Source organism: Peromyscus leucopus, chromosome 1 (assembly GCF_004664715.2).
Source record: "Peromyscus leucopus breed LL Stock chromosome 1, UCI_PerLeu_2.1, whole genome shotgun sequence".
NCBI lineage: Eukaryota > Metazoa > Chordata > Mammalia > Rodentia > Cricetidae > Peromyscus > Peromyscus leucopus.
In genome coordinates, this window is record NC_051063.1 from 57,814,621 (window position 1) to 57,842,546 (window position 27,926).

The following is a 27,926-nucleotide window of genomic DNA, read 5'->3' on the forward strand; positions in this document are numbered from 1 at the left end:
GGAGCGGGCGGGCGGGCAGGCGGGCGAGCGCGAGGGAGCGCGCGGCGGGCTCCTGGGAGCGTGCCCGGACTGCGGCGCTGCTCCATTCGGCCGCCGGGCCCCGCGGAGCCCCCGATCTGTGAGGCGCAGCTCCAGCGCGGGGCGGGTGCCTGCGACACTGCAGGGGTGGCGTAGCGGCTGGCGGTCCGGAGCCTGTGCTAGCCAACGGCGGGAGGCCGGCACTGGAGCAGCCGAGCAGAGCCAGAGCCCGGAGTCGGACCCGCGGCCACAGAGAGGAACCCGGGGTGAGTACGCACCCCAGCCTAACCCCAGAGCGCGGCAGGCACACGCGCCCTGGGCACGGACGGACGCACGCAGTCCCTCTTCTTGCGCCCGGCACCCAGGGCCCCTCACACTCCGTGCGTCTGCACCCCCACGCCGCGCTGGCACACCAACGCGGGACCCAGAGCACGCCGGGCGCCCTTCCCCGGCCCAGCCACTCCGCGCACTGCGCATCGCCTGGCGCCGGCTCGCCCGGCCCCCAGTGTGCACACACGCGGTTCACCCCGCTGTTTACACGCCTCCCCTGAGCCCGCACACACCCCTCACTTTCACACTCAGCACTTTGACTGTCCTAACTGTCCGCGCCCGGGCCTTACATCCCTTTGCGGGGGGGAGGGTCCCTGGTCAGGTCCCCCCCCCAACTTCCAGTCCCCAGATATCCTGAGGGGCGTGAGGATCGGTAGGAACTGTCGTCATGGTAGGGAGCGCCGTCGCATCTCATCTTCAGGAGGCCTGGGAAGGAAGGCAGCGAAAAGAGCCTAAAGGGACCTTCAGCTTCCTTGAGGCTGTATGTAGACTGGGGCTGAACATGGGGGCAGCAAACTGCACTGTGGGCGAAGGGTCCCTGAGCCTGTCTCTCTGATGGTCACGGTGCTGCTAAGTGGCTGTGTCTTCCCTTACAAAAAGTCGGTGAGTCCACATCCGTAGGCAAGACCCTGGGAAACTTGCACCTGGACTGCCAAGCTGCAGCAGTAGAAACGAGAAAAGGAGACCCACCTAGGTGGTAACACAACCCACCCAGTAAGGCTGGGACAATAACAATTACCCCCATCCTCATAGGGTAATCTGAAATCTTTCTCAAGCAGCCCCCAAGAGTGGTGGCTCCCAGCCTGGGGTCCAAACCTGGCCTCGACCTACTATGTGCTTGTTGGTGACCCTGGACAAGCCACTTCTCACACTGGAGCCTCAGCTGCTGGGCCACCCCCCCCCCCCATTTCCAGGGCTGCAGGGAGATCTCCGGAGCGAACATGAAGCAAGCCCTTGGTACCATGCTGGCACACAGTAGGTGCCCAGTGTCAGCTGCCACCCACCCCCAGCCAGTCTGTACTGTGGTTTCTGCGGGTGTCTGGGGGATGGCACCAGGACGCGGTTATCTCAGAAAGTGTTGTGGGGGAGGGACGCACTTGCGCACTTGCAAAGGTTTTCAAACCTAAAGGTCCCTGAAGGAACTCACAGCCTGGAAGACTGAGGCTCCCCTAGACCGCCCCTCCCACCCTTCTTTTTGCCTGCTGGAGTCAAGGTCGAGATAAAGGAGCCACCACCGGGCTGGCCATGTTCTGAGGACAGTGGGCAAGAAGGAGGTGAGGTGCAGAAAAGAGACCCAGCTCAGGGTCCCTGGTCCTTCACACAGAATTCCTGGAAAGCCATTTCTCTGACAAGCTGAGGAGGGAGCCTCTGCCATGGTCAGATTCCAGCACAGTAGACTGCTGGTGCTTCCCAGCCAGCCATCCCAGTGGCCTGCAAGGCCTGGTCAGCAGTCAGCATGGTGGCCCAATGCCTAGGCCCAGAGCCATTCTTCACTGATATGGAGCCCAAAGCAGCTATGCTGGGATGTATGTGACCTCCATCTTCCTCATCTATGAAACAAACGAGGATGCAGTAATTTATTCAGTCACCAGGTCCGGTGGGTACCAGTTATGCGCTAGGCTTCGTTAGTACCCAATGCTGGAAGAAAGTATTGGGGAGGGTACGATTAAGCAGGACTGTGAAGCGCCTCTCAATGAACACTGCTCCGTGCCGTGGATACTGGGACTGACTGTAGGGCTGAGTAGGGAGGGGTGCTCAAGGAGGAGGGTGCACAGAGCTCAGACAAGGGCCTGGAGCAACCCCAGCTGGCCCTGCTGTGCATCCAAAGTGGCAGCTCTGGCCACTGGCTGCCCTGGCCTTCAAATGCCTCGTCAGCAGCCTCGCCCTTGCCAAAGCCGCAACCTCCGGGCTGCCAAGAGAAACCCACTGGTGTTGCCTGAGGTGAGATGGAGCCAAGGGTCTCTCGGGTCATGACTTAAGCCATTAAGAAGGGCGCTTGCTGCAGAGGCCGACCTGGGACATTGTCAGCTCCCTGTGCAGTGGCTGGGCCATGTTGGACCCACTTACCACCTTCTTTGAGCCTCTCCATGCTCCTCCGCCAAGCAGGGATTATAACAAGATTTGCCCAGAGTATTTGGGGGGCATGGGGAAGGAAGTCCTGGGAAGGGATTTGTCGCTGCTGAAGCAGAAGCAACACCCCACTTGCTGGCTTTAGGCAAGTCATCTAACCTCTCTGAGCTTATTCCAAGTCTAGCTTATGAATAAGGATGTTTCCAGCAGGTTCTGAAAGTGAGTGGCAGGTGGGAGGGGCCAGGTCTGAACCCAGGAGCATGAGACTCTGTCTATCATCGTTGTCAGAACACCTGCCATCACTGGGACCCACTGCACTCTTCCACTGTTCAAGGAAGGTAGGAAGTGCCCCCTCCCTTCCCCTCCCTCCCCCTCCCTTCCTCTCTTCCAGCACCCAGGTAGAACCAAGGACCTCACACATACTAGACAAGCACTCTACCACTGACCTACACACCTAGCACCCCCCCTTTTTTTCTGAACTTTTTTGTTTGTTTGTTTGTTTTTCAAGACAGAGTTTCTCCGTGTAGTTTTGGTGCCTGTCCTGGATCTCACTCTGTAGACCAGGCTAGCCTCGAACTCACAGAGATCCGTCTGGCTCTGCCTTCTGAGTGCTGGGATTAAAGGCGTGCACTACCACCGCCCAGCCTGAATTTCATTTTTAAATGAAAATTTCTCAGTTTAAAAACAAACAAACAAACAAACAAACATATTTTGAAACTGGATGGTGGTGGCATATACCTTTAATCTCAGCACAGAGGCAGAGGCAGGTGGGTGTCTGAGTTTGAGGCCAGCCTGGTCTACAGAGTGAGTTCCAAAGCAGCCAGAGCTACATAGTGAGACCCTGTATTGAAAACCATAGGCTTTAAAAACATGGGCGATAGCTCCGTTAGTAAAATGTTTGCAAGAATTAATAAAGACGATTTTAATCTCCAGCGCCTACATAAAAAGTCAGCACTAGGGGGGCAGAGACAGGCAGTTCCTGGGGCTGACATGCCACACAGCCTAGCCTAATTCTCAAGCCCCAGGCCGGTAAGAGACCCTCTCCCAAAAAACAAACTGGACAGCTCCCAAGGAAGGAAGCCTGAGGTTGACCTCTGACCTCCATACTTACGCACACACATATTCCCATCCACACACAATCATGTGTACACACATACAAAATGGAATTTAGGGGCTGGAGAGGTGGCTCAGAGACTAAGAGCACTGGCTGCTCTTCCCTAGGATCAGGGTTCGATTTGCAGCACCCACATGATGGCTCACAACTGGCCATAACTCCAGTTCCAGGGGATCTGAGGTCCCCTTCTGGCCTCTGTGGATATCAGACACACACACACACACACACACACACACACACACAAACACACACACACAGAGAGAGCGTACAATTCATTTTAATTTAAACAAAACACATGGGCAGATTGACAGCACTGCTCCATGATAGTTCTGCACAGACTGGGAGCCAGGGGCTCTTTCTGTGCTTTGGCCAGGCCAATAACAGCTAATATTTGCCAAGCCACCTCATTCTTCACCTCTCATTCCACCCTCCTGTCACCCTCACAGGGTGGTCATGACTTTGAACTTCTTCCTGCCTCTACCTCCTGAGTGCTAGGACCACAGGTGTATACTACCATACCCAGTTTTACTCAGTGCTGGAGAGCCAAACCCAGGTCTTCTTGCATGCTAAGCAAGCCCTCTACCAACAGATCTACATTCCAAGTCCAGTCATGAACCCCTTTTATGGATGATACTACTGAGGCTCAGAGAGAGACTAAGAAAATTGTCTAAAGCCATGCATCGGTGAAGGGGCTCATCTGAAATTCAGAGCTGACTACAACCCTGGGGTTTCAGCTGATTGATCCCCTGCAGGATCTTGCACATTCCCTATTTCTTCCTCCCTCTACTTAGGCAGATGTGCCCTGACTTCAAGCTCTTTGTGGCAGGGCGAAGCTGGGAGCTCTATCTGGGGGGTATGCTGAGTGGTCATTGATCCCTTCGCAGATAGCACGGTTCCCATGGCGATTGTGGAGTCTGAGCTGGGCAGCACTGGTTGACCCCTAGCCCCCACAGACACACACATACAAAAGCCAGAGGCTTGATACCCTCTGAGGTTCTGCTGGTACCACACATGCTGTAGCATGTGTCATGCTTTGCTTAGGCTTCCTTTTTCATTGCCAGCCTGTGCCAGATGTGCTGCAGAGGCATTATCAGAATCGCAGCCACTCTGTTGCATGTGTTCACACACTGTGTTCAGTGGTGTCCAAAGCCACTTCTGCTGGGGCCTAGAGAGTCCCAGACTTCTGCTGCAAGCCATTTGGAACTTACAGTTCTTAGACAACTTTTTGGAAAGCCTGTGCTTATCTTCAGTAAGACATAGTGGTTAGCTCCGAGCCAAACAACCTAGGTTGAGCACTTCGTAGCTATGTGGCACAGTAACTCCACAGCACTCTGGTCTACAGAGCAGATATGATTCTAGTGCCCATTTCAATGCCACGTCAAGAGGGTTAAACAAGGTCGTATATGCATAGATGTTTACAACTGTGCTTGGTGCTTAGATCTGCCCAGGGAGGCTGGCTGTTATTATTATCTCAAGCCTAGGGCTCACTCAAGCCAAGATGGGTGAAGTCTTTTTGTCTTAGCACTGCCTCCCATCACCATGACAACTCTTATCTCATCAACTCGGGAGCAACATCAGGAAACCAGAAGCCAGCTACAAACCAACATCTGCCCTGCATCACAAGACCGCATACCCTAGGACCCTTGACTCCAAAGGCACAGGCTGGAGAGAATCCCCCCCCCAAAAAAAAAATGCCTAAAGTTCCATCTTCACTCTCTCATTGAACCCTGATTCCAGAGAAAGCCTACAGAATGCTTGGAAGGGTTGGTGAGCCAAGGCCCTATGTGCCTGAATTGTGTGGCCATCTTTGTGTGTGTGAATTGATTACACTTAAAAGTCAACACACTAGACGTGGGTGTGTGCTTGAAGACCCAATTATTCCACAGGCTAAGCAAGGCACCAACAGAGCCGAGCAGTTCAAAGACAACCAGTGCACCACAGTTAGACCCTGTCTCAAAATTAGTGAGTGCTGGGGATGTAGCTCAGTGGTGGAGGGCTTGTATGCTTGAAGTCCTGGGTTCAATCCTTAACATCAAATAAAACTTAGTGTAGTGGCACACATCTGTAACCCCAGAACTCAGGAGGTGAAGACAAGGAAGGTCAAGGTCATTTTCAGCTACATATGGTGTTTGAGTCAAGCCTGGCTTGTGAGACTGTCTCAACAAAAAGTTAGTTAATAAATTGTTTAATTCCTAGTGGCTGTAATTCTAGCAGTTGCAAGGTAGAGGCAGGAAGGTTAGGAGTTCCAGGTAATCCTTGGCTACACAGTGAGCTGGAGCCACCCTAGACTACAAAGCAGGAGGCTGGTGAGACGGCTCAGGGGTGAGGGTGCTTGCTGCCGAGCCCGAGGACCAGAATTCAGTCCCTGGAGCTCACATCGGTGAAAGTAGAAAACTGACTCCCGCAAGTTCTCCCGAGCTCTGCACATGGGCACAGACACACTAACTAACTTACTAACTAAATAAATAAAATGTGATTAAAAATTAAGGTTTTTTTTTTAAAAAAAAAACAATATTTTTTGGCCTTTCTTTTAAAAAATGTTTTAAGATTTATTTTATTCTCTTATGTGTATGAGTGTTTTGCCTGCATGTGTGTCTGTGTACCGAATGTATACCTGATGCCCATGGGGGTCAAGAAAGGGCACTGGATCCCCTGGGACTGGAGTTCCAGAAGGTTGTAAGCTGTCAAGTGAGTGCTGAGAATAAAACCCAGGTCCTCTAGAAGAGCAGCCGGTGCTCTGAACCCCTGAGCTGCCTCTCCAGCCCCCATCTGGCTTGTCTTTAAAGAGATGCAGTTTCTATTGCTATGATGAAACACCATGACCAAAGCACCTTGGGGAGGGAAGGGTTTGTTTGGCTTACAGATCATGAATCACAATCCACTGAGGGAAGCGGAGGCAGGAACTCAAACAGGGAAGGAACCTTGAGGCAGGAGCTGATGCAGAGGCCTTGGAGGAGCGCTGCTGACTGGCTTGCTCTGAATGGCTTGTTCAGTCTGCTTTCTTATAAACCCAGGACCACCAGCTCAGAGATGGCACCACCCACCATGGGCTGGGCCCTCCCACAACAATCACTAATTAAGAAAATGCTCCAGGGGCTGGAGAGATGGTGTCCAGCACTTATGAACCGCTAGGGAACCCAGCAGTGGGGCAAGGTAACTTAGCCTTCTATACCCTTGAGTGAAATGAGTACAGCCCCCTGGCCACCCCCCAAAGAAAAACAGTTTAGACCGGAAGTCACTGAAGAGAACTCTTAAAAATCGTGATAGGGAACCTGAAGTAGTGTAGCTCCTCACAGCTGATGGCTTCTGGTGTGTGTGTTTTTTGGGGGAGACACTCAGTGTTCTTTTCTTTTTTGTTTTGTTTTGGGTTTTTGTTTGTTTGTTTGTTTGTTTGTTTGTTTTTCAAGACAGGGTTTCTCTGTTTAGCCCTGGTTGTCCTGGAACTCACTTTGTAGACCAGGCTGACCTCAAACTCAGAGATCTGCCTGCCTTTGCCTCCCGAGTACTGGGATTAAAAGGCACACACCACCACTGCCCAGCCAGACTCGGTTTTCTTTAAGGGGCTGGCCACTGGGAGTTTAACTACGCTCCAGTGAATGTATGGGCAACACAAATTGGACTTGGTATATTTTTTTCTTTTCTTCTACTTGGGGGGGGGGTCACAAGGAGGAGGATGGACCTGGGAGGATGGGGAAGTGAGTGTGACCAGGGTGCATTGTGGGAAACTCCAAAATAATCAATAAAAATATTATGCTGGGGAAAAAAAGAAAAAAGAACTGAGTACAGATCATTCTAGTCTCCCATTCCAGACCTCCTCTCTCCACCCACTCCAACACATCCCCGAGCCAGATTAACTTCTAGCAACAATAACAATGAAATAATAAGCCATCATCTGAGTCCAGGTAATGGCTTGTATGAGCTCCCAGGTCTTAATCTAGAATAATATAGACCCCAGTGGCTCACAAAACCACGAAGACAAGAGTGGGTGGAGAAGAAATCCTCCTGCTCAGGAGGGTTGAGGGTAGAATACTGAGGGAATCCAACCTTTTGACTTCTTTCCAAGCTACATGGAACCTGAGTTGAGGCTCTAAGTAGCCTGTCCTAACCAGCAGTCTCGATTCCCAGCTGTTGCTTTAGGAGGGTGCTGAGGCAGGGGGACAGAGTTGGCAAACACCAACACCTGTTAACCCTGGAGCTTCAGGTAAACGCTGGTTCATTTTTTAACATAAGTATGTCCTGTGCGTATTTGAACCTTATCCTAAAAGTGAAAACATGGGTATCCTGTGCTTTATCTAACAACTCCAAATGCTTAAATGCTTAAAAGGAGGCTCTGGCAGGCTGGGGAGATAGATAGCCCTCCCCCCTGGGGGGGCAAAGTGTCTACTATGCAAAAGCAGGATGTGGCCAGACAATGGTGGCACGAACCTTTAATCCCAGAACTTGGGAGGCAGAGGCAGGCGGAGCCCTGTGAGTTCGAGGCCAGCCTGGTCTACAGAGCAAGTTCCAGGACAGATAGAGCTACACAGAGAAACCCTGTCTTGAAACCCCCCCCCTCCCCTGCAAAAAAGCAGCAGGATGTGGTAGTGTGTTTGGAATTGACAAGGGAGGGAGAGGTGGAGGAGGGAAGACAGACGACACAAAGACAGAAAGAGGACAGGTAGATCCCAGGGCTCTATCCTGACATCAACCTCTGGTTTTCACATGTACTCACAGGGGTTAGTGTACCTCCACATACATACACATATAACATACACTGCACACACATTCAAAAAGAGGTTTTAATATCCAGACATAATGGAGCACATAGGTAAGCCCAGCATTTGAGAGGTAAATGCAGGAAGATCAGGAGTTCAAAGCCAACCTTGGCTATCTAGCAAGTTCAAGGCCAGCTTGAGCTACAGGAGACCCTGTTTCAGCCCCTTCCCAAAAGGTTAAAATACCATTTTGCTTAAGACAGGGTTCCATTATATATCCCAGACTGTCCTCAACATGATAATTTTCCTACCTCAACCTCCTGAGTCCTGGGATTACAAATCCATATGACCATGCCTGCCTGGTCTGTCTTTATCCACTGTTTTTGAAAATACCATGAACAAGAGCACCATTGGAGCTGGACATGGTAGCACATGATTGTAATCCCCACGCTCAGGCAGCCATGTGGAGAAGATGGAGAGTTCCATGCCAGCCTGGTGAGGCCTAGTCTCAAGAAGGAGAAGGGGGAGGTGGAGAAGGAGAGAGGGGTGAAAAGGGGTGGGAGAAGGGGACAGAGGGTGGCGCACGCCTTTAAAATCCTAACACTTGGGAGGCAGAGGCAGGTGGATTTCTGTGACTTTCAGACCAGCCTGTTCCAGGACAGCTAGGGCTACATAGAGAAACTTTGTCTCAAAAAAAATAAATAAATAAATAAAGGAGGGGACCAGGAGACTGGAGAGGTTAAGACTTTGGTTCAGTTTCCAGCACCCACATGACATCTAGCAACTATCTGTGATTCTAGTTCCAGAGGACCTGACGCCCTCATCTGGCCTCTTTGGGTACTGCATGTACATGGTGCACAATCTTACATGCAGGCAAAACATTGAGGCACATACAATTATTATTTTTTTTTATTTTAGAGGAAGAACATCTCACTGTGTATCCCTGGATGGCCTGGAACTTTCTTTCTAGATCAAGTTGGCCTTGAACACACAGAAATTCTCCTTCCTCTGCCTCCAGAGTACTGGGATTAAAGTTGTGAACCACCACATCTGGATCAATAATAAATAAATCTTAAGAAGAGGAGGGGACACCCAATGGGGAAGCAGAGCAGCAGCTATTTTGGCCAAGCACTTTTGAGCAGCTGAGTGTGAATTCAAGTGACAGGCACACCAAAGCCACTGAGTTAGGAATATGATGCTCTGAACCATGCTCATGGCTGATTCTATTTTCCCTTTCAGTCCCTGTCACTTCAGGGAACACCATGGCCGTGGACGTGACAGAATATCATCTGAGCGGTGAGTCTACCAGATAAGACTTCCAAGGACCACAGCCTCAGGCAATGGCACCAGGGTGGGATGTAAATAGCAGCCTTCTTTCTTACGCCACACAGACATGGGTACAACAACATCTGGGGGCCCATGTGGGGTCTGCTCATCTTTTCACTACAGTGGATTCTTTCTATTGCTTTGCTTTAGTTTGTGTGTTTTTGTTATTGTTGGTTTGTTTGTTTCTTAGACATGGTCTCATATAGCCCAAGCTGGCTTCAAAAAAAATTGTTTTGCATTGAGTGTGTGTGTGTGTGTGTGTGACTATGTGTGGGCATATAAAGGAAGTATGTCTGTGCACATGTGTGGTGTGCATGTGGTGGCACTGTTGGCCACCATTGATGTCTGGAATCACTACACCTCATTTGTCGAGGCGGACAGTCTTTCAGTGAAACCCAGAACTTGCTGATCGACTAGTCTCCCTAGAGAGCTTGCTCTGAGGAATCCCTGTCTCTGCTCTCCAAGGCTGGAGTTACAGGCATTTGTCATGCCCACCACACTGGCGTTTGTATGGGTTCTGCGGATCCAAACACTCATCCTCACGCTTACACAGTGTTCCGCCCACTGAGCCATCTCCCAGCCCTGCAGCCCCGAATTCTCTGTGTAGCCAAGGATGAACTTGAACTCATGATTCGCCTGCTTCTTTCTACTTTCTGAGTGCTGGGATTACAGGCATGTGCCACCACACCTAGAAACATTTCTGTTTAAAAGTTTCCCTCTGTCTGAGATGATGAGGGGTTCCCTGGGAGACCCTTGATGTACCTTTCCCTGAGGATGAGCCTGTGGCATAGAATCCGCTCCTCTGGGGCCCCTCCTGGAATCTGTCCATGTTAGACAATGCTACACTTGCCCAGCTCAAGGATGCCGAGAGGCTGGGACTTACCCTTGCCCTTCTCCAAGGATTCTATGTAGTCCTAAGTTCGTAGATGACCTGGACAGTCCGTCAGACTCCTATAACCCTGCTACCAGGTGGCGGGTGATGTCATGACTGATACATGGCTGCCATCTTTCTTCCAGATGTCCCCTCCCCCAATTCACAATGAGAGGAGTGAGCCTTAGTGAGCAAAGGGACAGACAGTAATAGGTCAGGATGTGATCTCGGATTTCCTAACTCCCTAGTCCAGCATTCCCTATCACACCAGCTCTTACTCTAGTGCGGGCCCCACTGGCCCAGGGCTGAACTTCAGGATGGGGCAGCAACCACCTTTCTCAGTCCCCAGCCAGAGAGTCTCACTTTTCATCTACAGCCCCACTGGTCTTCACACAGAGAAGGTGCTGTGGCCTTGTGACAATGTCACACGGCTCTGCCAGCTCCCAGACTTTGTACCATTCCTTGGATCTGACTGTCTGCTCTGCTCTGCCTGGCTAAGCCCTTGTGTCTCAGGTGGAAATCTGTAAAGTGCAGATCCAGAGCCAGACAATCAGTAGATTCTCCTCTGCTCTCAGCTTCGTCATCTGAAAAATGGGGACGTCACGGGTCTCAGGACTCGGGGCCCATGGGAAGAGCTTAAGCAAAGCCTGGAAGTAGTGATCCGCACAAGATAAGGGAGCTATTGTTAGGCTGGGCGTGATGGTGCACACCTTTAATCCCCGTACTCCAGAGACAGAGGCAGGTGGGTCTCTGTGGGTTCAAGACCAGCCTGGTCTACGTGGTGAGTTCCAGGACAGCCAGGGCTGCAGAGCTGCTGTCCCTCCCTTCCCTCCTCTCCCGAGTAGGCTTAGATTAGGCGTCACTTCCATCGGCACACCCACTGTCCCTCCTGGAATTTCATAAAATCAGTCGGTAAATGTGGACTAATTGTCATTCCATGTCACCTGCCTGGATTTTTCTTTCTCTGACCCTACCTCTGCCACCCCTAGCTGCTGACTAGTACTGAAGATTTAGTACTCAGCACCTAGACCCTCACGAGTAGGGGTGCCTGACTCTGCTGTGCCCCTGGATATGCCCATAATCCTCTTGGGACCTTGGGCCTCTCTTCTGGAACTTTAGACAGCCCCCTGTTCCTGCCCGGCCTGCTGCAGCCCAGCTGGCCAAGTGCTTTCCCATCTCACCCTGAGTTTGTAGATTCTGAGGACATTCCAGATCCTGATGGGCCCGGGCCTGGGCCCCTCTTTAGGTGTCTTAGTTGTGGTTTCAGTTGGCTCCCCAATTCTATTATATCACAGGAAAAATCTAGAATAATTAGGAGGTTCATGCTTACAGTCCCTTCAACTCTCTCTATAACTGAAGATGACTTGAACTCCCGATCCTCCTGCCTCTGTTTCCCAAGTGCTGGGATTCCAAGCATGTGCAGTCACACCTGGCACACCCTGATTGAAACACTAGCCCGGTCTGCAAACCTTTGTCCCTATGCTGTGAGATTTTTTTTTTTTTTTACATTGAAATCTATCTTGTTGGAGAGTGATTTTATTTTTTTCTTAATGCTAGCAATGTCCCTTATCACCTGCATCCTAATGACCTAAGTTGTCATTCTCAAAAGCCAATGATGTCCCTGCCTATGACAGAACAGCCAGCCCCCAGCAGCTCCCTTGGTGGGACCTTCAGGATGTTCTCAGAGCTCCTCTGTTATAAATAAGCCGAGTGAGTCACACTAGACCTAACATGTGTTGGGATTTTTCCCCTTCAAATAACATACCCTCTGGGGTGGGACCACTGAATGGGGGACGCTTGTCCCCTCCACTCTCTCAGTGAGGACACTGAAGCCCAGAGAGGCCGGTGACATGGTGATGATATACCTTGCGGCCAGATGGTGCGTGTCTCCGCTGTGTGACGTTGTCAGCCCTGGTTTTCCTCTGTGACAGCATCAGTGCTCATTGCTGGAGAATGCCTGGCTGAAGGTCCAGCCCTGACCTTTGGACTGTTGGACTTCGGGGAGCAGAGGCAAGGCGCCCTTCTGGCCCACAGTGCCTTGTTCTCTCCCTCCCCCTGGGCTCGGGTCCTTTGTCACCTCCCCCTTTCCGCTGGCCCACAGCTCCTAGCCTGAGTTGCCCAGCCTGCCAGGCCTCTTCCTATTGTGTTTTTCTCCTGTGTGGATGTCTTGCCTGCCTGCATGTCTGTGTAGCACCAGGGTTGCAGATATGAGCCGCCACGCCTGGCTTTTATGTCAGTGCTGGGGATCTGAACTCGGGTCTTTGTGCTTGTACAACAGGCACGGTACTGTTCGAGCCACCTCCCCAGCCTCCTCAGCAGCTCTATAGCTGTCCCTCAGTGTCTACAGGGGCTTCATTCCTGGATGCCACCGCTGCCCGGCAAAAAATTAACATTTTTAAATACAAATTTTGATTTTCCTTTTTAAATGTTTATTTACTGCATATTCATTTATCTACTCATTTAATTATGGCTTGTATATGTGGGTAGGCATGCCACGGCCCCTGTATGGAGGACAATTTATGGGAGGTGGTTATGTTCTTCCACCATATGGTGTCTCAGGGGTCAAACCCAGGTCATCAGCTAGTGGCAAGCACCTTTACTCAGTGAGCCATCTTACTGTACCCCCACTTTTTTAAAAAAAAAATAAAACATGTTTAGGCTGGGCAGTGGTGGTGCACACCTTTAATCCCAGCACTCAGGAGGCAGAGGCAGGTGGATCTCTGTGAGTTGGAGGCCAACCTGGTCTACAGAGTGAGCTCCAGGACAGAATCCAAAGCTACACAGAGAAACGCTGTCTCAAAAAACCAAAGCAAAGCAATGTGTTTAGCAAGTAAGTATCACTAGGTAGGGTGGTGCCCTGGGCGGTGGAAGGATTAGGAGCTCAAGTCGTCTCAGCTACAAAGCAAGTTTGAGGCCAGCCTGAGCTACATGAACCCCTGTCTCGAAAAACCAGAAAACAGGGCCTGAGAGGTGGTGTCTCTGTCTGTACAATGGTTGCCACGCAAGTTTGAGGACCCAAGTTTGTCCCCAGCATCCATGTGAAAGTCAGGAAGGCATGTGTTTGTAATCCCATCACTGGGGAAGCAGAGACATGGGATCCTTGGGGCTCACTGGCCAGCTAGTGGAACTTGTGTCCAAAACAAGGTGGACAGCTTCTGAAGAACACCCCTTAGGTTGACCTTTGGCCTCCACGCGCATACACCCACCTGTGCATGCACACCCATTCATGCATATACATTCATGCATACTCACATAATAAAAAAAAGTCAAGCACATAAAACATGAAAATATGTAAGTACCAATAGTAATCAACTTTGCCGGGGGTGGGGGGTGGGGGGAGAATAGGGGTGGGAGGGGGTAGGGGGTGGCAGCGGCACACCTCTTTAGTCCCAGCACTCAGGAGGCAGAGCCAGGCGGATCTCTGTGAGTTCGAGGTCAGCCTGGTCTACAGAGTGAGATCCAGGACAAGCACCAAAACTACACAGAGAAACCCTGTCCCAGAAAAAAAAAAAAGTAACTTTTTCCCTGGTGATCACTGTACCCCACTAATGACAGGCTGTCCTTGTCTTGCAGTCATCAAGAGCCCCCCAGGCTGGGAGGTGGGTGTCTACGCTGCAGGGGCCCTGGCGCTGCTTGGAATCGCAGCTGTGAGTCTGTGGAAGCTCTGGACATCGGGGAGCTTCCCCAGCCCCTCTCCGTTCCCTAATTACGACTACAGGTACCTGCAGCAAAAATACGGAGAGGCCTACGTGGAGGCTGAGCTGAAGGTGAGGCTCCACCCTGCAGATCTGCAGCATCCCACCATCCGCTCTGATGCCTCTGGTCTCTGCACACACCTGCATTCACAGGCACATACATGTCTGACATATAAACCTACATATAATTTTTTAGATTATTTTAATTATTATTATTTATTTTTGGTTTTTTGAGATGGGGTTTCTTTGTGTGACAGCACTGGCTATCCTGGAACTTGCTTTGTAGACCAGGATCTCCTGGAACTCACAGAGCTACCATGCCTGGACATATAAAAATTTTTAAACGGAAAAAAAATCTTAGCAAGCAAGGTGGCACACATCTTTAACCCCAGCACTTTGGAGGCAGAGGCAGGTGAGTCTCTGAGTTTGAGGCCAGCCTGGTCTACAGATCTAGTTTCAGGACAGCCAGGACTACAAGACAGAGAAACCCTGTCTTGAAAAAAAGTGAAGATGAGGGTTTTGCCTGCATGTATGTCTGTGCACCACGTGCATGCTTGGTGCCTGAAGAGACCAGAAGAGGCCATCAGCCCCCCTGGAACTGGACATACAAGTGGTCATGAGTAGCCACGTGGTGATGTGTCCTAGGTGGATTGAACCTTTGGCTCTTAGCCACCCCGTGTCTCCAGCCCTAGGATTTATTTTTAAGGTTCTCATATATACTGCTGAGTCTGAGATCATTTAATACTTGGCTGAGAACTTTCCAGGCATCACATGCAGTTCCAGAGAGCACAGCAGGACTCCGTTACCAGATCAGATGCTCACTCGTTTGGTGGGCTCCTGCTACTCTGTTGGGGGAGTGTAAATTGGGACAACTTTCCCAAGAAGCATTTTGGCAACACATGTTGAAAACTGTCAAAAGGATTGTCCTCTGAGTCAGGATTTTAAGACAGCTATTTGAAGGTTGCTTGTCGGTGGCACATGCCTTTCAATCCAGAACTCTGAAGTAAAGGCAAGCAGATCTTTGTGAGTTCAAGGCTACCCTGGTTTGCACAGTGAGTTCCAGGCCAGTCAGGGGTACCTAGTGAGACCTGTCTCAAAAAACAAAAGAAAAGAAAGCTGAGGCTGGGTGTGGTGGCCCAGCCTGTCATTCTTAGCACGCAAGGGACAGAGTCATAAAGATCAGGGATTCAAGGCTGTCCTTGGCTATACGGGTACGTGTGGAGGTCGGAGGAGAGTTTGTAGGAGACAGTTCTCTCCTTCCATCATGTGGACACGGGGAGTCCAACTCAGGCCGTCAGGCTTAGTGGCAGACACCTGTACCTTCTGAGTCATCTCACTGGCCTTTGTGTTAGGCTTTTTATAATCTTTCTCGGAGGCTCCTCAGCCATCTGTGGAGTGGCTATGACTCACGACTCTTAACCTAGCCCCCTTCTTTTGGACACTTAGATTGCTATTGTTGTGTGATTGTTTTGAGACCAGATTGCAGAAACCTGAGGCTGACCTTGAACCCCTAACCCTTCTGTTTCCACCTCCCAAATCTTGGGGTTGTATACGTGCTCCTCCACACGCAGCAGCTTTTCCTTTTCATAAATGTCATTGCAGTTGACATTTTTTATGTATGTAATTTTGTCACAACGAATACGTAGTTTAAGCTAGATGTGGTTGGTGCATGACCCCAGCACTCAGGGGTTAAAGTAGGAGGGTCAGGAGTTCCAGGCCAGCCTGGGGTATGTAGCGAGTTCCTGTGTTGAGAGAGAGAAAGAGAAACAAAGTGGCCTGAAGTAATAGTTCCCCTCTGCTGGTTTTGTGAAAGGAGAGCCTAGGGTACCTTGAACAAGCATGCAAAGGTCATTTCTGCTCTCCCCTAGAGATGGTGCCTGGGACCCATGTGATACTTCCCTGTCCCTTTTGTTCACCCACAGAGAGTCCCTCAGTGGAATGCCCAGCGGACCAACACTCGAGGACCATCCAGCCGCAAAGGCAGCCTCAGTATTGAGGACACCTTTGAGAGCATCAGTGAGCTGGGACCCCTGGAGCTGATGGGCCGGGAACTGGACCTAGCCCCCTATGGTACTCTCCGCAAGTCACAGTCGGCTGACTCTCTGAACTCCATTTCCTCTGTGAGCAACACCTTTGGGCAGGATTTCACACTAGGCCAGGTGGAGGTGAGCATGGACTACGATGCGGCCTCCCACACCCTCCGCGTGGCAGTGCTGCAAGGCAAGGACCTCCTGGAGCGGGAGGAGGCCACCTTCGAGTCCTGCTTCATGCGCGTCAGTCTGCTGCCAGATGAGCAGATTGTTGGCATCTCCCGGGTAAGTGGGGCTGGGTTCCCTGAAGTCCTCCAGGGAAGCTGACATCTGGGCGGGTGGGCAGATCTGCAGTACCAGACAGGATGACAGGGGGCGCTGGAGAGAAGATCAGAATGTGGCTCCAGAGTAGACCCACCAGGCATAGAACCTGCTTTGTGTCCCTGCTGTGTACCAATCTTCCTAACACTCCAGGACAGTGGGAAACTGTCCGCTTCCACACCTGTCAACATGGAGTCTTGGCAAGAAGAAACATGGCCTGCCCATCTGGCTGATCTGGGAGAGAACTCATTGACAGGCTCATTTGCTGTTTGCTTTGGAGTGGGTCTGGGAGGGTGGCCTTGGTGGCAGCATGGTTCCATGAGTTTATGAACAAGAAGAGAGGCACACCCCAGGGACTGAAAAAAACATGAGAAGAAAGTGAGCTTCTGGACCCCAAATGAAAGGGCCACCTTCATAGGAGCTGTGTTCTTTCGTGAGAGGGTGTGGTCGCCCCCAGGAGAACTTCATCCTTCCTCTGATCTCTGTTTTCTTCTGGTGACCCCAGTGGCTCACCCTGCTGGAAGCCAGAGACCAAAGGAACATGCTGACAGCCCTTGACAGTCAGCAATCAAGAGAAAGAAGGGGATGGATTCAGCAAGGAGGTCACTGGATACCTCCAAGGTGCCACACTTCGACAGCCATACCCACTGCCCCGCAGCAGGCTGGTAGGAGTCCAGATCCTGAGCCCTCTGAGATGGCCAGGTCAACCAAGGGTCTCTGTGTTCTTGGAGACCCACGTGTCCAATCACTTTTACCACATTGAACATTTACTGGCTGTCTCTCCGTGGTGGATATTCCACTCCCACCCCTCCATAGTACCCCTGTAACTCTAGAAGATTCTAGAACTACCCACCAGCTCTCTATACATGTGGTACCAAGGGTCTAATTTTCTACTGGCAGTACAGTGGCAGGGGTAGTTAGAAATCGGGCTAAAATCCAAGTTCCACCTTTGCCTGGCAGTGTGGCCTTGAGCAAGTCACTTAAGCAGCTGGCTTCAGTTCCCCATCTGTCAGATAAGCATCACAATCATGAAGAAGGGCTGGGGTTTATACTTGCAAAGTGCTTAACTCAGTCCTAGGTAGGTGGTCAGGAGCACTTCTCAGACCATGAAGAGCCTGATACACATTATGTTGCTCTTGGTCTGAGCCATGTGAAAGTCCTTGGGTGACTCAGGACATGTCCCTTGAGGAACATTGGTGGACAGAAGCTTGGGAGAGCCTGAGACAGCACTGTGTGGCAGCAGGGCTCCAGGTTTTTGCATCGGGCTAGAGTGGCTACAGGAAGAACCTTCCAGAGCCCAGCAGAGACAGAAGGGTGAGATCAGAGTAACTAGAGGCTGCTTGGTTCCTAGGAAGAAAGGCTTCATGACGTCACAGCCTGGCAGTCTTACTGTGGGGGTGGGGGTGCAGTTGCCTCCAGGTCAAACATCCCCCTCAGCTTCAGAGAAGGTGCCAGGGATGAGATCTGCTCTCTAAATACCACTGCGCAGTGACTCAGACGGCCCCCCACGGAAGGGCAAGCGGAGCCTCACGTGCCCCTCCCTGAGGACTGCCCACAGCTTCCTGGGGGGAGGCCAATGGCATCCAGAAGCAGAAGTGAGCTGGAGAATGAAGCATGCCCAGCCCTGCCTAGTCACTCCATCCATCTGTCTATCTGTCCACTCATCCATCCATCCTATGACAATCAGAAAGTCTTCGCCAGGGCTTACAGGGGGCTGTGGTGTTAGTGGCTGTTTATCTGCAGACAGTTGTCTGGCTCCCACTGCACGCCTGCCCCTTGCCTGTGCTAAGCTGGGCAGACAGGAGAGACAGAGACCAGTGCAGCCACAGCATCTTGTGAGGATGAGGATTACTGGGATTCAATTATGGAAGCTTCTAATGCCGGGCCTGTAGGTTGACCATAACCAAGGAGGAGACATTAGGGCTTTTAAACCTTCAAGGTGACCTCAACTTTTGGAGACAGAGAAATCAGGAATTCAAGGTTGCCCTTGGCTACATAATAAATTTGAGGCCATCTTGGACTACATGAGATCCTGTCTCAAAACAATCAAAAACCAATCAAACAGCCAGGCGGTGGTGGCACACACCTTTAATCTCAGCACTTGGGAGGCAGAGCCAGGCAAATCTGTGAGTTCGAGGACAGCCTGGTCTACAGAGTGAGTTCCAGGACAGCCAGAGCTACATAGTGAGATCCTGTCTCAGAAATAAAAAAAATGGGAGGTACAATATGAAGGGTCATGCTTGTAGTCCTAGCATTTTGGAGTTAATGGCAGAAAACTCAGGAGTTCATCCTGAACTATTTGGGAACCAGTCTCAAAAAAAACAAAATTAAGGAAACACATCTTTTTGTTTGTTTCTCTGCATAGCTTTGGAGCCTGTCCTGGATCTCACTCTCTAGACCAGGCTGGCCTCAAACTCACAGAGATCCGCCTGCCTCTGCCTCCTGAGTGCTCGGATTAAAGGCGTGCACCACCACCAGGCAAGGAAACAAATGTTTAAGGCTGAGCCACATAAAGGAGGACCAGAATTGAGACTGTGGGTACCAGAAAGCCCCTCCACGCCCCTTCTCTCTATAGATCCAGAGGAATGCCTATTCCATCTTCTTCGATGAGAAGTTCTCTGTCCCCCTGGATCCCACAGCCCTGGAGGAGAAGAGCCTTCGGTTTTCTGTGTTCGGCATTGATGAGGACGAGCGGAACGTGAGCACCGGTGTGGTGGAACTGAAGCTGTCTGTTCTGGATCTCCAGCTGCAGCCCTTCAGCGGCTGGCTATACTTACAGGACCAGAATAAGGTACCACCCGCTCTGGCCTACCCGTTCACCCACTTCCTGAGAGAGACGCCACTTTCCTGTCCCTCGATCTGGACCCTGACAGCATTAGGAGGACAGAGAAGGGGTTCCGAGCCACACTCTCGGGAAACAACTCACTGCCTGTGGTGGCAAAAACATCCTGCGGACACCACTGCTTACAGCTCTTCTTTGATTTTTTTTTTAAATTTTTATTTTTATTTATGTGTGCTGGTGTTTTGCCTGCATGAAGGTGTCCGCCAACCTGGAACTAGAGTTACAGGCAGTTGTGAGCTGCCATGTAGGTGCTGGGAACTGAACCTGGGTCCTCTGGAAGAACAGCTGGTGCTCTTAACTGCTGAGCCATCTCTCCAGCCCCCTCTTCTTTGATTTTTTTAACATTGTATTTATTTATGTATTTATTGTGTTTTCTGTGTGCATGTGTGTATGGGCATGCATACACACACACATGTAGAAGTCAGAAGATCCCTTGTCTTCTGGGTTCTCTCCTTCACCGTGTGGGTTATGAGTATTGAACTCAGGTCATTGGGGTTAATGACAAGTGCTTTTACCCACTGACCCAGCTCTGCAGCCTGCTTCTCAGTTTTCTTTTTTTTTTTTTTTTTAGTATTTATTTATTTATTTATTTATATTTTATGTTGTATTTATTTAATCTTATGAGTATTAGCCTGGCTTGCCTGGGTGTGTGTGTGTGTGTGTGTGTGTGTGTGTGTGTGTGTGTGTGTGTGTATGTGTGTGTACTGTGTGCATGTCTCATGCCCACGGAGGTCAGAAGAGGATGTCCAATCCCCTGGATTGGAGTTACATATGGTTGTGAGTTGCATTGTGGGTGCTGGAGACTGAACCTGGGCCTCCGGAAAAGCGGTGCGCTTAGCTGCCGAGTCATCTCCAGCCCCTCATCTCGGCTCTGTTTCTGTAAGCTGCTGTTAGGGAGGGATGCCTAGGCCTGGCCCTGAGGAGGGCTCTGTCAGACAGGGGCCAACCTGAGCTTACTCCTGCTGCAATGCCAGGGAACACTACCGCTCGAGCAAATGCTGCCAACTTGCATCTCTTCACACTAGGCATAGAAAGAAGGCTTTCCTTGGCCCCAGTGAGGGAACAAAACTGCATCTGATTGATGTGCTTGACAGGCCACCTCTGGGCCTCCTTCCAAGGCATGGTCTACATCCGGAGCAAGGGAGGGGCTGTGCATGCTCCTTGGTGGGGTGGGGTGGGGTGGGGAGGTTGTCCTTTTCTCAATCCTGCCAGCCTGGTGCCTCGGTTTAAGAGTTACCCCGAAAGCAGCCACTTTCCAGCAGAGAAGGAAGCATTCACCTTTCCCTGGGCCCTTTGACCCTGGAGGGCAGAAGACTCCTGAGCAGTACCTGTTTTCACAGGCTGCCGACGCTGTGGGAGAGATCCTGCTGTCCCTCAGTTACCTGCCCACAGCTGAGCGTCTGACTGTGGTCGTGGTGAAAGCCAAGAATCTTATCTGGACTGGTGACAAGACCACAGCAGGTGAGAGCCTGTGTCCTCAGCTCCTCCATGTGGCTGGGGGGGCGGGGGCGAGGGGGCGGGGCTGTGGCGGTGTGGGCATAAACGGGCACAGGGCCAGGGCCCCTGTGGCTTCAGCTAGGCTCAGGAGCCAGGCATGGTGGGGAAAGGTTAGTCCAGCCGGAGAAACACGGGCACCCTGGAAGGTGACAAGCAGCCCTGGGTGTGGCGTACCGAGTAAAAGGGAAAGTGGCGGCTTCTGAGGGCAGGCGCCAACACTGGTTCTGTGGCGCCAGACAAGAAACGGGGGGTCGGCATCCGTTTGTCAGACGGAGCTCAGAGACAGGGCAGCAAGCCAGACTTTCAACGGGGAGCAGTGCCCCAACCCTTGGGGTGGGCGCCGTGTGGGACCTAACCCCCTGTTGGGACTATTGGGACTTGACTGCCTAGGGCCCCGGCAGCAGGAAGACTTGGTGTCTCAGAGCAGCACACTGTGAGGCTCTGCCGTGCTGGAATGCAGTCACTCAGGTCTGCTGTCTGCGCTCAGGCCACTAGTAGAAAAAGAAGCGTCAGGCCTGCCACCTTCCGTGGAGTATGGGGCGGGAAATTTGCATCAGGCTGCCCTCTCTTGACTGGCCGTGAGAGCTTGGGTTTCTCAACTGGGAAGTGGATTTGAAATAATATCAAGGGGATGTAGCTCGGGGTTCAGTAATCACACTGCATAAAACACAACATGGGCCCCGTCAGCGGCAGTGGTGGCGCACACCTTTAATCCCAGCACTCGGGAGGCAGAGTTGGAGGATCTCTGTGAGTTTGAAGCCAGCCTGGGCTACAGAGTGAGATCCAGGACAGCCAAGGCTACGCAACACAGTGAAACCCTGTCTCAAAACAACAGCAAAAACCCAACATTGTAATACACGACTATAATCTTTGTACTCAGGAGGTGTAGACAGGAGAGTCAGAAACTCAAGGTCATCCTTAAGACAACATCCAGCTATGCACAGTGGTGTTCACTTACAGGCCCAGCTACTCAGGGGGCTGAGGCAGGAAGATCCCTTAAGTCCAGGAGGTCAGAACCAGCCTGAAACACGTAGTGAGACCTTGACTCTCAATATCAGTCAATCAATCGGTGCAAAGCAGGTATGGTGGCTCCTAGCATTCTGTGGGGTGAGGCACGAGGATTACAAAGGCCTTGTCCTTTTTGAGGTTCTTGGGTAGTGGCCAATCATTCCTCTCAGACGAGTACCTCCTACTGACACCCAACTTCTACTTTCTTTGTGAAGAAACGCCTTCTCTCTTAGGCTTTTGGTTGTAATGAGGAATGTTTTCTCGTAGACCAATTGACTGAGACTTTGGTTTTCGCCTTTATTTCACCTACCAATGTGGCCCATCCCGGGGGTGGGAGAAACGTGACTTTTCCATCTTTGGAGAGTAGCTTACCGCTCTGCTATGCTTGTTGAGGGAGCTCTGTGCTACATGGAAGTGTTTTAAACACCCTGTAACCAGCTCTGTGCACACCTGGGCACATTGTTCTTTGAGGGGAGGGCAAGGAAGAGATAGGAACAAGTTCGCAGAAGCGAGACCCACAGCAGAGACCCACAGCAGAGACCCACAGCGGAGCACCAGCCGGGAGCTCTGGGAATCCTGTTGAGAGGGAGGAGGGGCTGTATGGGGGCGGAGGATCAAGATCATGATGGGGATCTACAGAGAGAGACAGCTGCCGGGTGGTGGTGGCGCACGCCTTTAATCCCAGCACTCGGGAGGCAGAGCAGTCGGATCTCTGTGAGTTCGAGGCAGCCTGGGCTACAAGTGAGTCAGGAAAGCGCAAAGCTACGCAGAGAAACCTGTCGAAAAAAAAAAAAAAAAAAAAAAAAAAAAAAAAAAAGAGAGAGAGAGACAGCTGACCTGAGCTAGTGGGAGCTCTGGATTCTGGACTGACAGCTGGGGGGGTCTGCATGGGACTGAACTAGGCCCTCTGAATGTGGGTGACAGTTGTGTGGCTTGGTCTGTTTGTGGGGCCTCTGGCAATGGGACTAGGATTTATTTCTGGTGCATGAACTGGCTTTTCGGAGCCCATTCCCTATGGGCTTGATGCAGAGGGGAAGGGCTTGGGCCTGCCTCAACCTGATATGCCAGGCTTTGTTGACTCCCCATGGGAGGCCTGCCCCTCTCTGAGGAGTAGATGGAGAGTGGGAGGAAGGGGGGACTGTGGTTGGTATGCAAAATGAAAAATAATTTTTAAAAAAATTCAAAGCCAACCTGTGTTACATAGCACGACACTGTCTCAAAATGAACAACCAGAGCCGGAGAGAGTGCTCCAAGGCTAAGAGCGCTTGCTGCTCTTGGAGAGGACTGGAGTTTTGTTCCCGGCACCCACGTCGGGTGGTTTACAACTGCCTGTAACTCCGGTTCTCTAACACCCTCATCTAGACTGCAGGCACTGCACTCGTGTGTACACCCATGCGGAGACACTGACTATGTTCTAAATCAAAATAAAAGTTTTTTTTTTGTTTGTTTTTTGTTTTGTTTTTCGAGACAGGGTTTCTCTGTGTAGCTTTGTGCCTTTCCTGGAACTCACTCTGTAGCCCAGGCTGGCCTCGAACTCACAGAGATCGGCCTGGCTCTGCCTCTCCCCCCACTCCCCTATACTCCCCTCCCTCCACTCCCCTCCCCCCCCCAGTGCTGGGATTAAAGGCGTGTGCCACCATCGTCCTGCTCTTTTTTTTTTTTTTTTTTTTAAAGATTATTTATTTATTTAATGTATACAAGTGCTCTATTGCATGTATGCCTTTATGCAGAAGAGGGCATCAGATCCCACTAGAGAGGTTTGTGAGCCACCATGTGGTTGCTGGGAATTGAACTCAGGACCTCTAGAAGAGCAGCCAGTGCTCTTAACCACTGAGCCATCTCTCCAGCCCCACAGAACAGGATTTCTTTGAGTAGACTTGCTTGTCCTGGAACTCGCTCTATAGACAAGGCTGGCCTTGAACTCACAGAAATCCACCGCCTCTCCCTCCCAAGTGCTGGGATTAAAATCCTGTGCCACCCCCGCCCTGCCTGGCTCCATTTCTTAATATAAATAAGTAAATACCAAACAGTGGACTTTGGAGATAATGGCAATAGCCAAGGGTCAGGGAATCGGAGGCAGTGGGTGGAGCCAGAGTAGACAGGGCCACGCCAAGCAAGCTTGTTACTGACCTTCCCTCACATGCCTGCCTATAGACCCCTTCGTCAAGGTGTACCTGCTGCAGGACGGGAGGAAGATGAGCAAGAAGAAGACGGCTGTGAAGAGGGATGACCCCAACCCGGTGTTCAACGAAGCCATGATCTTCTCGGTACCCGCCATTGTGCTACAGGTGAGGGGTGCTGGGTCCTCACAGGACCCTGGGCCGCTGCATCCCTCCAGTGTTGCCTCATGGGACCTCAAGCCAACCTCCTTCTAGTTAATCACTGATTGAGCCCACCACTGCGTGCCAGCCTGTGGTGAGGGACCCAGGCACTGCTTTATGCCTACAAAGGACAGTAGGGGAGTCCCCAGACTTTGTAAACCCCACTGGAGGCTTCCCCAGCCTTAGTAGTCAGGGGAGACTTCCTGCAGGAGGTGACAGCCCCGCTGAGCTCTAAGGAACCACACTGCCTGAAGATGAGCTAGAGGTAACCCCAGAGCCCAGGGGTGAGGGCCTAAACCTTCAGAGGTCCTACTGCAAGGACCCCACTAGAATCTTCTCACCCTAGGGCTTCCAGATGACTATGTGCATCTGGGCAAACTCTCCCGACACAGGGATATCACAGGCTACTGGTTGGGGTGGTGGAATGAACCACAGAGAAGAGATGCTTTCTCACTGTTCTTTTTTTTTTTTTGGTTTTTTCGAGACAGGGTTTCTCTGTGTAGCTTTGCGCCTTCTGGACTCACGTAGCAGGCTGCTCGATCACAAGATCGCCTGCTCCTCCGTGCTCCACCGCTCACTGTCTCTTTCTATCCTTAGGCACGCCTAACAATTAGAAAGTCCTTTGGCCCTTGTACTGAAGTCTGCCCTGCAGCCAAGGGACTGTCCGGGGCTCACCTAGTCCCTTCCTAGGGATGCTCTTGGGGATTCTCTGTTTTTCAGTGTTGATGATGAATCCAAGGCTTTGTGTGCTACACACTTGACCACTGAGCTACCCTGCCAGCCCCTGTAGATTTAAAAGCTGGATGTTAGCCTCACTCTGGGTGCCCCAAATCTAGGAATCCAGGCAACATTCCAGCATTTCGGCTGGTCCTAGGACCATAACCTTGTTCCTTACTGGACAGTCCACCCATTTGACCTCTGCTGTGGCCTGTTTGTCACACACAATACCATTTCCCTCCAGCCTCGAAGCTGCTGCGGGACGAGGTAGGAACAGTCAGGCCAGCATCTCAAACATGTTCCCACTCAACCCTACCCCTCAGCTGTGATCTCACAGGATGATGCCGTTACAGCGAGACCCCCTGTGAGTGCTCTGTTGATGGGCCAGCAGTGAGTCACACGGTGTTTGTAGGTTTTTCTTCCCACCTACATGTGTAATTCATTTTCTTCCCAGAACAGCCCAATGGAATAGGAAATGCTGTCACATTTTAAAGACAAAGAAGCAGGTAGCACAGGCCCGGAGTCCCAAAGCCCAGATGCTAGAGCACTTGTTAGCACACACAGGATCCGGGGTTTCCAACACACACACACACACACACACACACACACACACACACACACACAAACACACGCACGCACACACGCACACACACGCACACACACACCGCACCTCATAACCAGGCACGATGGTGCACTCACTCAGGAGGTGGAAACGGGGAATCAGAAGTTCAAGGTCATCTTCCACTCGGTAGGGATTTGAGGCTAGCCTAAACTATAGATAAATATAAATAATGAGGTGGCAGTGGCAGCGCACGCCTTTAGTGCCGCATTCGGGAGGCCAAGGCAGGCTGATCTCTGTTTGAGACCAGGCAGGTCTGCATAGTGAACTGCAGCTGCAGGCTAGCAGAGGCTACACAGGGAGCCTGTCTGAAAAAACAAAGCAAGGGAGCTGGACCGGGTGGTGCTTTCCTTTAATCCCAGTACTTGGGAGGAGGCAGAAGCAGGCCTGGTTCCAGGAGGGCCAAGGCTATTACACTTACACAGAGAAGCTCTGTCTCAGAAATAAATAAACAAATGAAATCAACAACAACAAAAAGAAAACAAAGCAAGGGACTAGAGAGACAGCTCAGCAGTTAAGTACACTTGCTGCTCTTCCAGAGGACTTGGGTTCAGTTCCCAGTACCCACATGGTGGGTAACAACCATCTGTAACTCCATTTTCAGGGGATCCAGCGCCCTCCTTTGGCCTCTCTGGGGACTGCACACATGTGATGCACATGCTCACCTGCAGGCAAACACCCATATACATATATTAAAAACCTTTTGTTTTTTTGTTTTTTGTTTTTTTTTTTCAAGACAGGGTTTCTCTGTGTAGCTTTGGACCCTTTCCTGGAACTCACTGTGTAGCTCAGGCTGGCCTTGAACTCACAGAGATCCACCTGCCTTTGCCTTCCAAGTGCTGGGATTAAAGGCATGCACTACCACCACCCGGCTATAAAAACCTTTTTTTAAAAAGGCAAAACAAACCAAAAAAAAAAAATTAAGACCAACAATAAATAAATAAACAGCCTAAGTTCTAAGCCTGATATGGTAGCACACACTTGTAATCCTAGTACTTGGGAGGCCAAGGCAGGAAGATCAGGAGTTCAAGTACAGCCTCAACAACATACAAGTTCAAAGCCAGCCTGGTCTACATGAGACTATATCTCAAGGACAAGCAGGGCTGGATATATGGCTCAGGGGTGAAGAGCACATACTTCTCTTACAGAGTTCTGTCCCCAGCACCCACATCAGATGGTTCACAAGTGTGCCTGGTGCCCACAAAGGCTAGAAGAGGGTTCCAATACCCAGGAACTGGAGTTACTGAACCACCATGTGGGGGCTGGGAATCAAACCAGGGTCCTCTGCAAGAACAGCAAGTGTACTTAACTGCTGATCCATCTTTTCAAACTCAAAAATAAAATAAATCTTAAAGAAAAAAATGTTGAGGGACAAAGAAGTGAGGGGTGGCTTTTAAATCCTGCTGCAACTGTCACTTTTAGCACTTAGCTAGGTCACATCATAGCTGGCTATCCATCTGTAAGTAACTAGGACAAGCCTCCACTCCCGAGTCACGTGGGAAGATCCCCGAGAGCTATACACACCTCACAGGGCCTGGTATTCACAAGCTGGGACCTTGGAGCCAGGGAGGACCCTCTAGCTGCTCCTGGTCCCAATCTCTTATGTCTCCTTCTCCCCAGGACCTGTCTCTCCGAGTGACAGTGGCTGAGAGCAGCAGTGATGGCCGTGGGGACAACGTGGGGCATGTCATCATTGGACCAGCAGCCAGCGGCATGGGCACCACACACTGGAACCAGATGCTGGCCACGCTGCGCAGGCCTGTGTCCATGTGGCACCCAGTCCGGCGAAACTAGCAGCCAGGGCAGGCCAGATGGGCAGCAGAGCCACCAGAGCCTGGCACCATCTCAGTTCTATCCAGTGATGCCCTCTCCATAGTCAGCTGGAGCTATGAACACCGGGGCTGCCCCACCTCCCAGGGGGTCCTCATCAGCCACCTTGGATGCTCTGTCATGGAAGAATGGGTGTGACTATTCACCTGGGAACCTCGGGTAATTTCCCCACTAAGGACCACCTGGAGCTGGCTGGGGACCCAGCAGACTGACCAACTCTGTACCAGAGAGCCTAACGAAGTATGTCCCTTAGTCTACAGAGGTACATGGGCTTCAGAGCTGGCCGACCTCCCTTCTGCAATTCTCTTAGAAGAGGCCAGCTGTTAATAAGTCTTGAGGGGCTAGTCCCTGTACTGACAGGGCTAACATTAACAAGACATGGCACCCAGGGTACCATGCCAGGAAGTCAAGATGGCCCTCTCCCATCCTGGCTGCTCAGCTCAATGCTGATCAAGTAACCATCAGCCAGATGGACTTGGGAAGGAGCCTGGAGTCTGGGGAAACAGGGAGACTCTCTCAGACAAGGAAGTAGCTGCACTTTGAGGGTTAGGGAATCAACAGCATCCAGATTTAGTCCGGAGGGTACTGGGGTTGTGGTAAGCAGTCAAACAATAGAAAGAACA

General features: G+C 51.2%; 1 protein-coding gene across 3 annotated transcripts; it reads left to right on the forward strand.

Annotated features, from left to right (window-relative positions):
* Positions 1-27,921, forward strand: Syt12 (synaptotagmin 12). Of its 3 annotated transcripts, XM_028860635.2 has the most exons (9): positions 24-284; positions 2,629-2,756; positions 9,466-9,522; positions 13,997-14,190; positions 16,041-16,433; positions 19,045-19,260; positions 20,652-20,772; positions 23,971-24,104; positions 27,094-27,921. In XM_028860635.2, the coding sequence occupies exons 3-9, from the start codon at positions 9,489-9,491 to the stop codon at positions 27,265-27,267; spliced, it is 1,266 nt and encodes a 421-aa protein (XP_028716468.1). In that variant the 5' UTR covers positions 24-284; positions 2,629-2,756; positions 9,466-9,488; the 3' UTR covers positions 27,268-27,921. The 3 variants fall into 3 exon arrangements, with proteins under 3 accessions (XP_028716467.1, XP_028716468.1, XP_028716470.1); XM_028860634.2 differs by lacking the exon at positions 2,629-2,756 and having other exon boundaries at positions 1-284; XM_028860637.2 differs by lacking the exons at positions 24-284; positions 2,629-2,756 and adding an exon at positions 7,217-7,733.
* The last annotated feature ends 5 nt before the right edge of the window (positions 27,922-27,926 follow it).

Bases quoted from the DNA above. Each gene is read 5' to 3' on its own strand.
- Syt12 (XM_028860634.2), top strand. From the start codon at position 9,489: ATGGCCGTGGACGTGACAGAATATCATCTGAGCG. The intron at 14,191-16,040 runs GTGAGGCTCCAC...GTTCACCCACAG, and splicing joins ACGTGGAGGCTGAGCTGAAG to AGAGTCCCTCAGTGGAATGC. The intron at 24,105-27,093 runs GTGAGGGGTGCT...CCTTCTCCCCAG, and splicing joins TACCCGCCATTGTGCTACAG to GACCTGTCTCTCCGAGTGAC.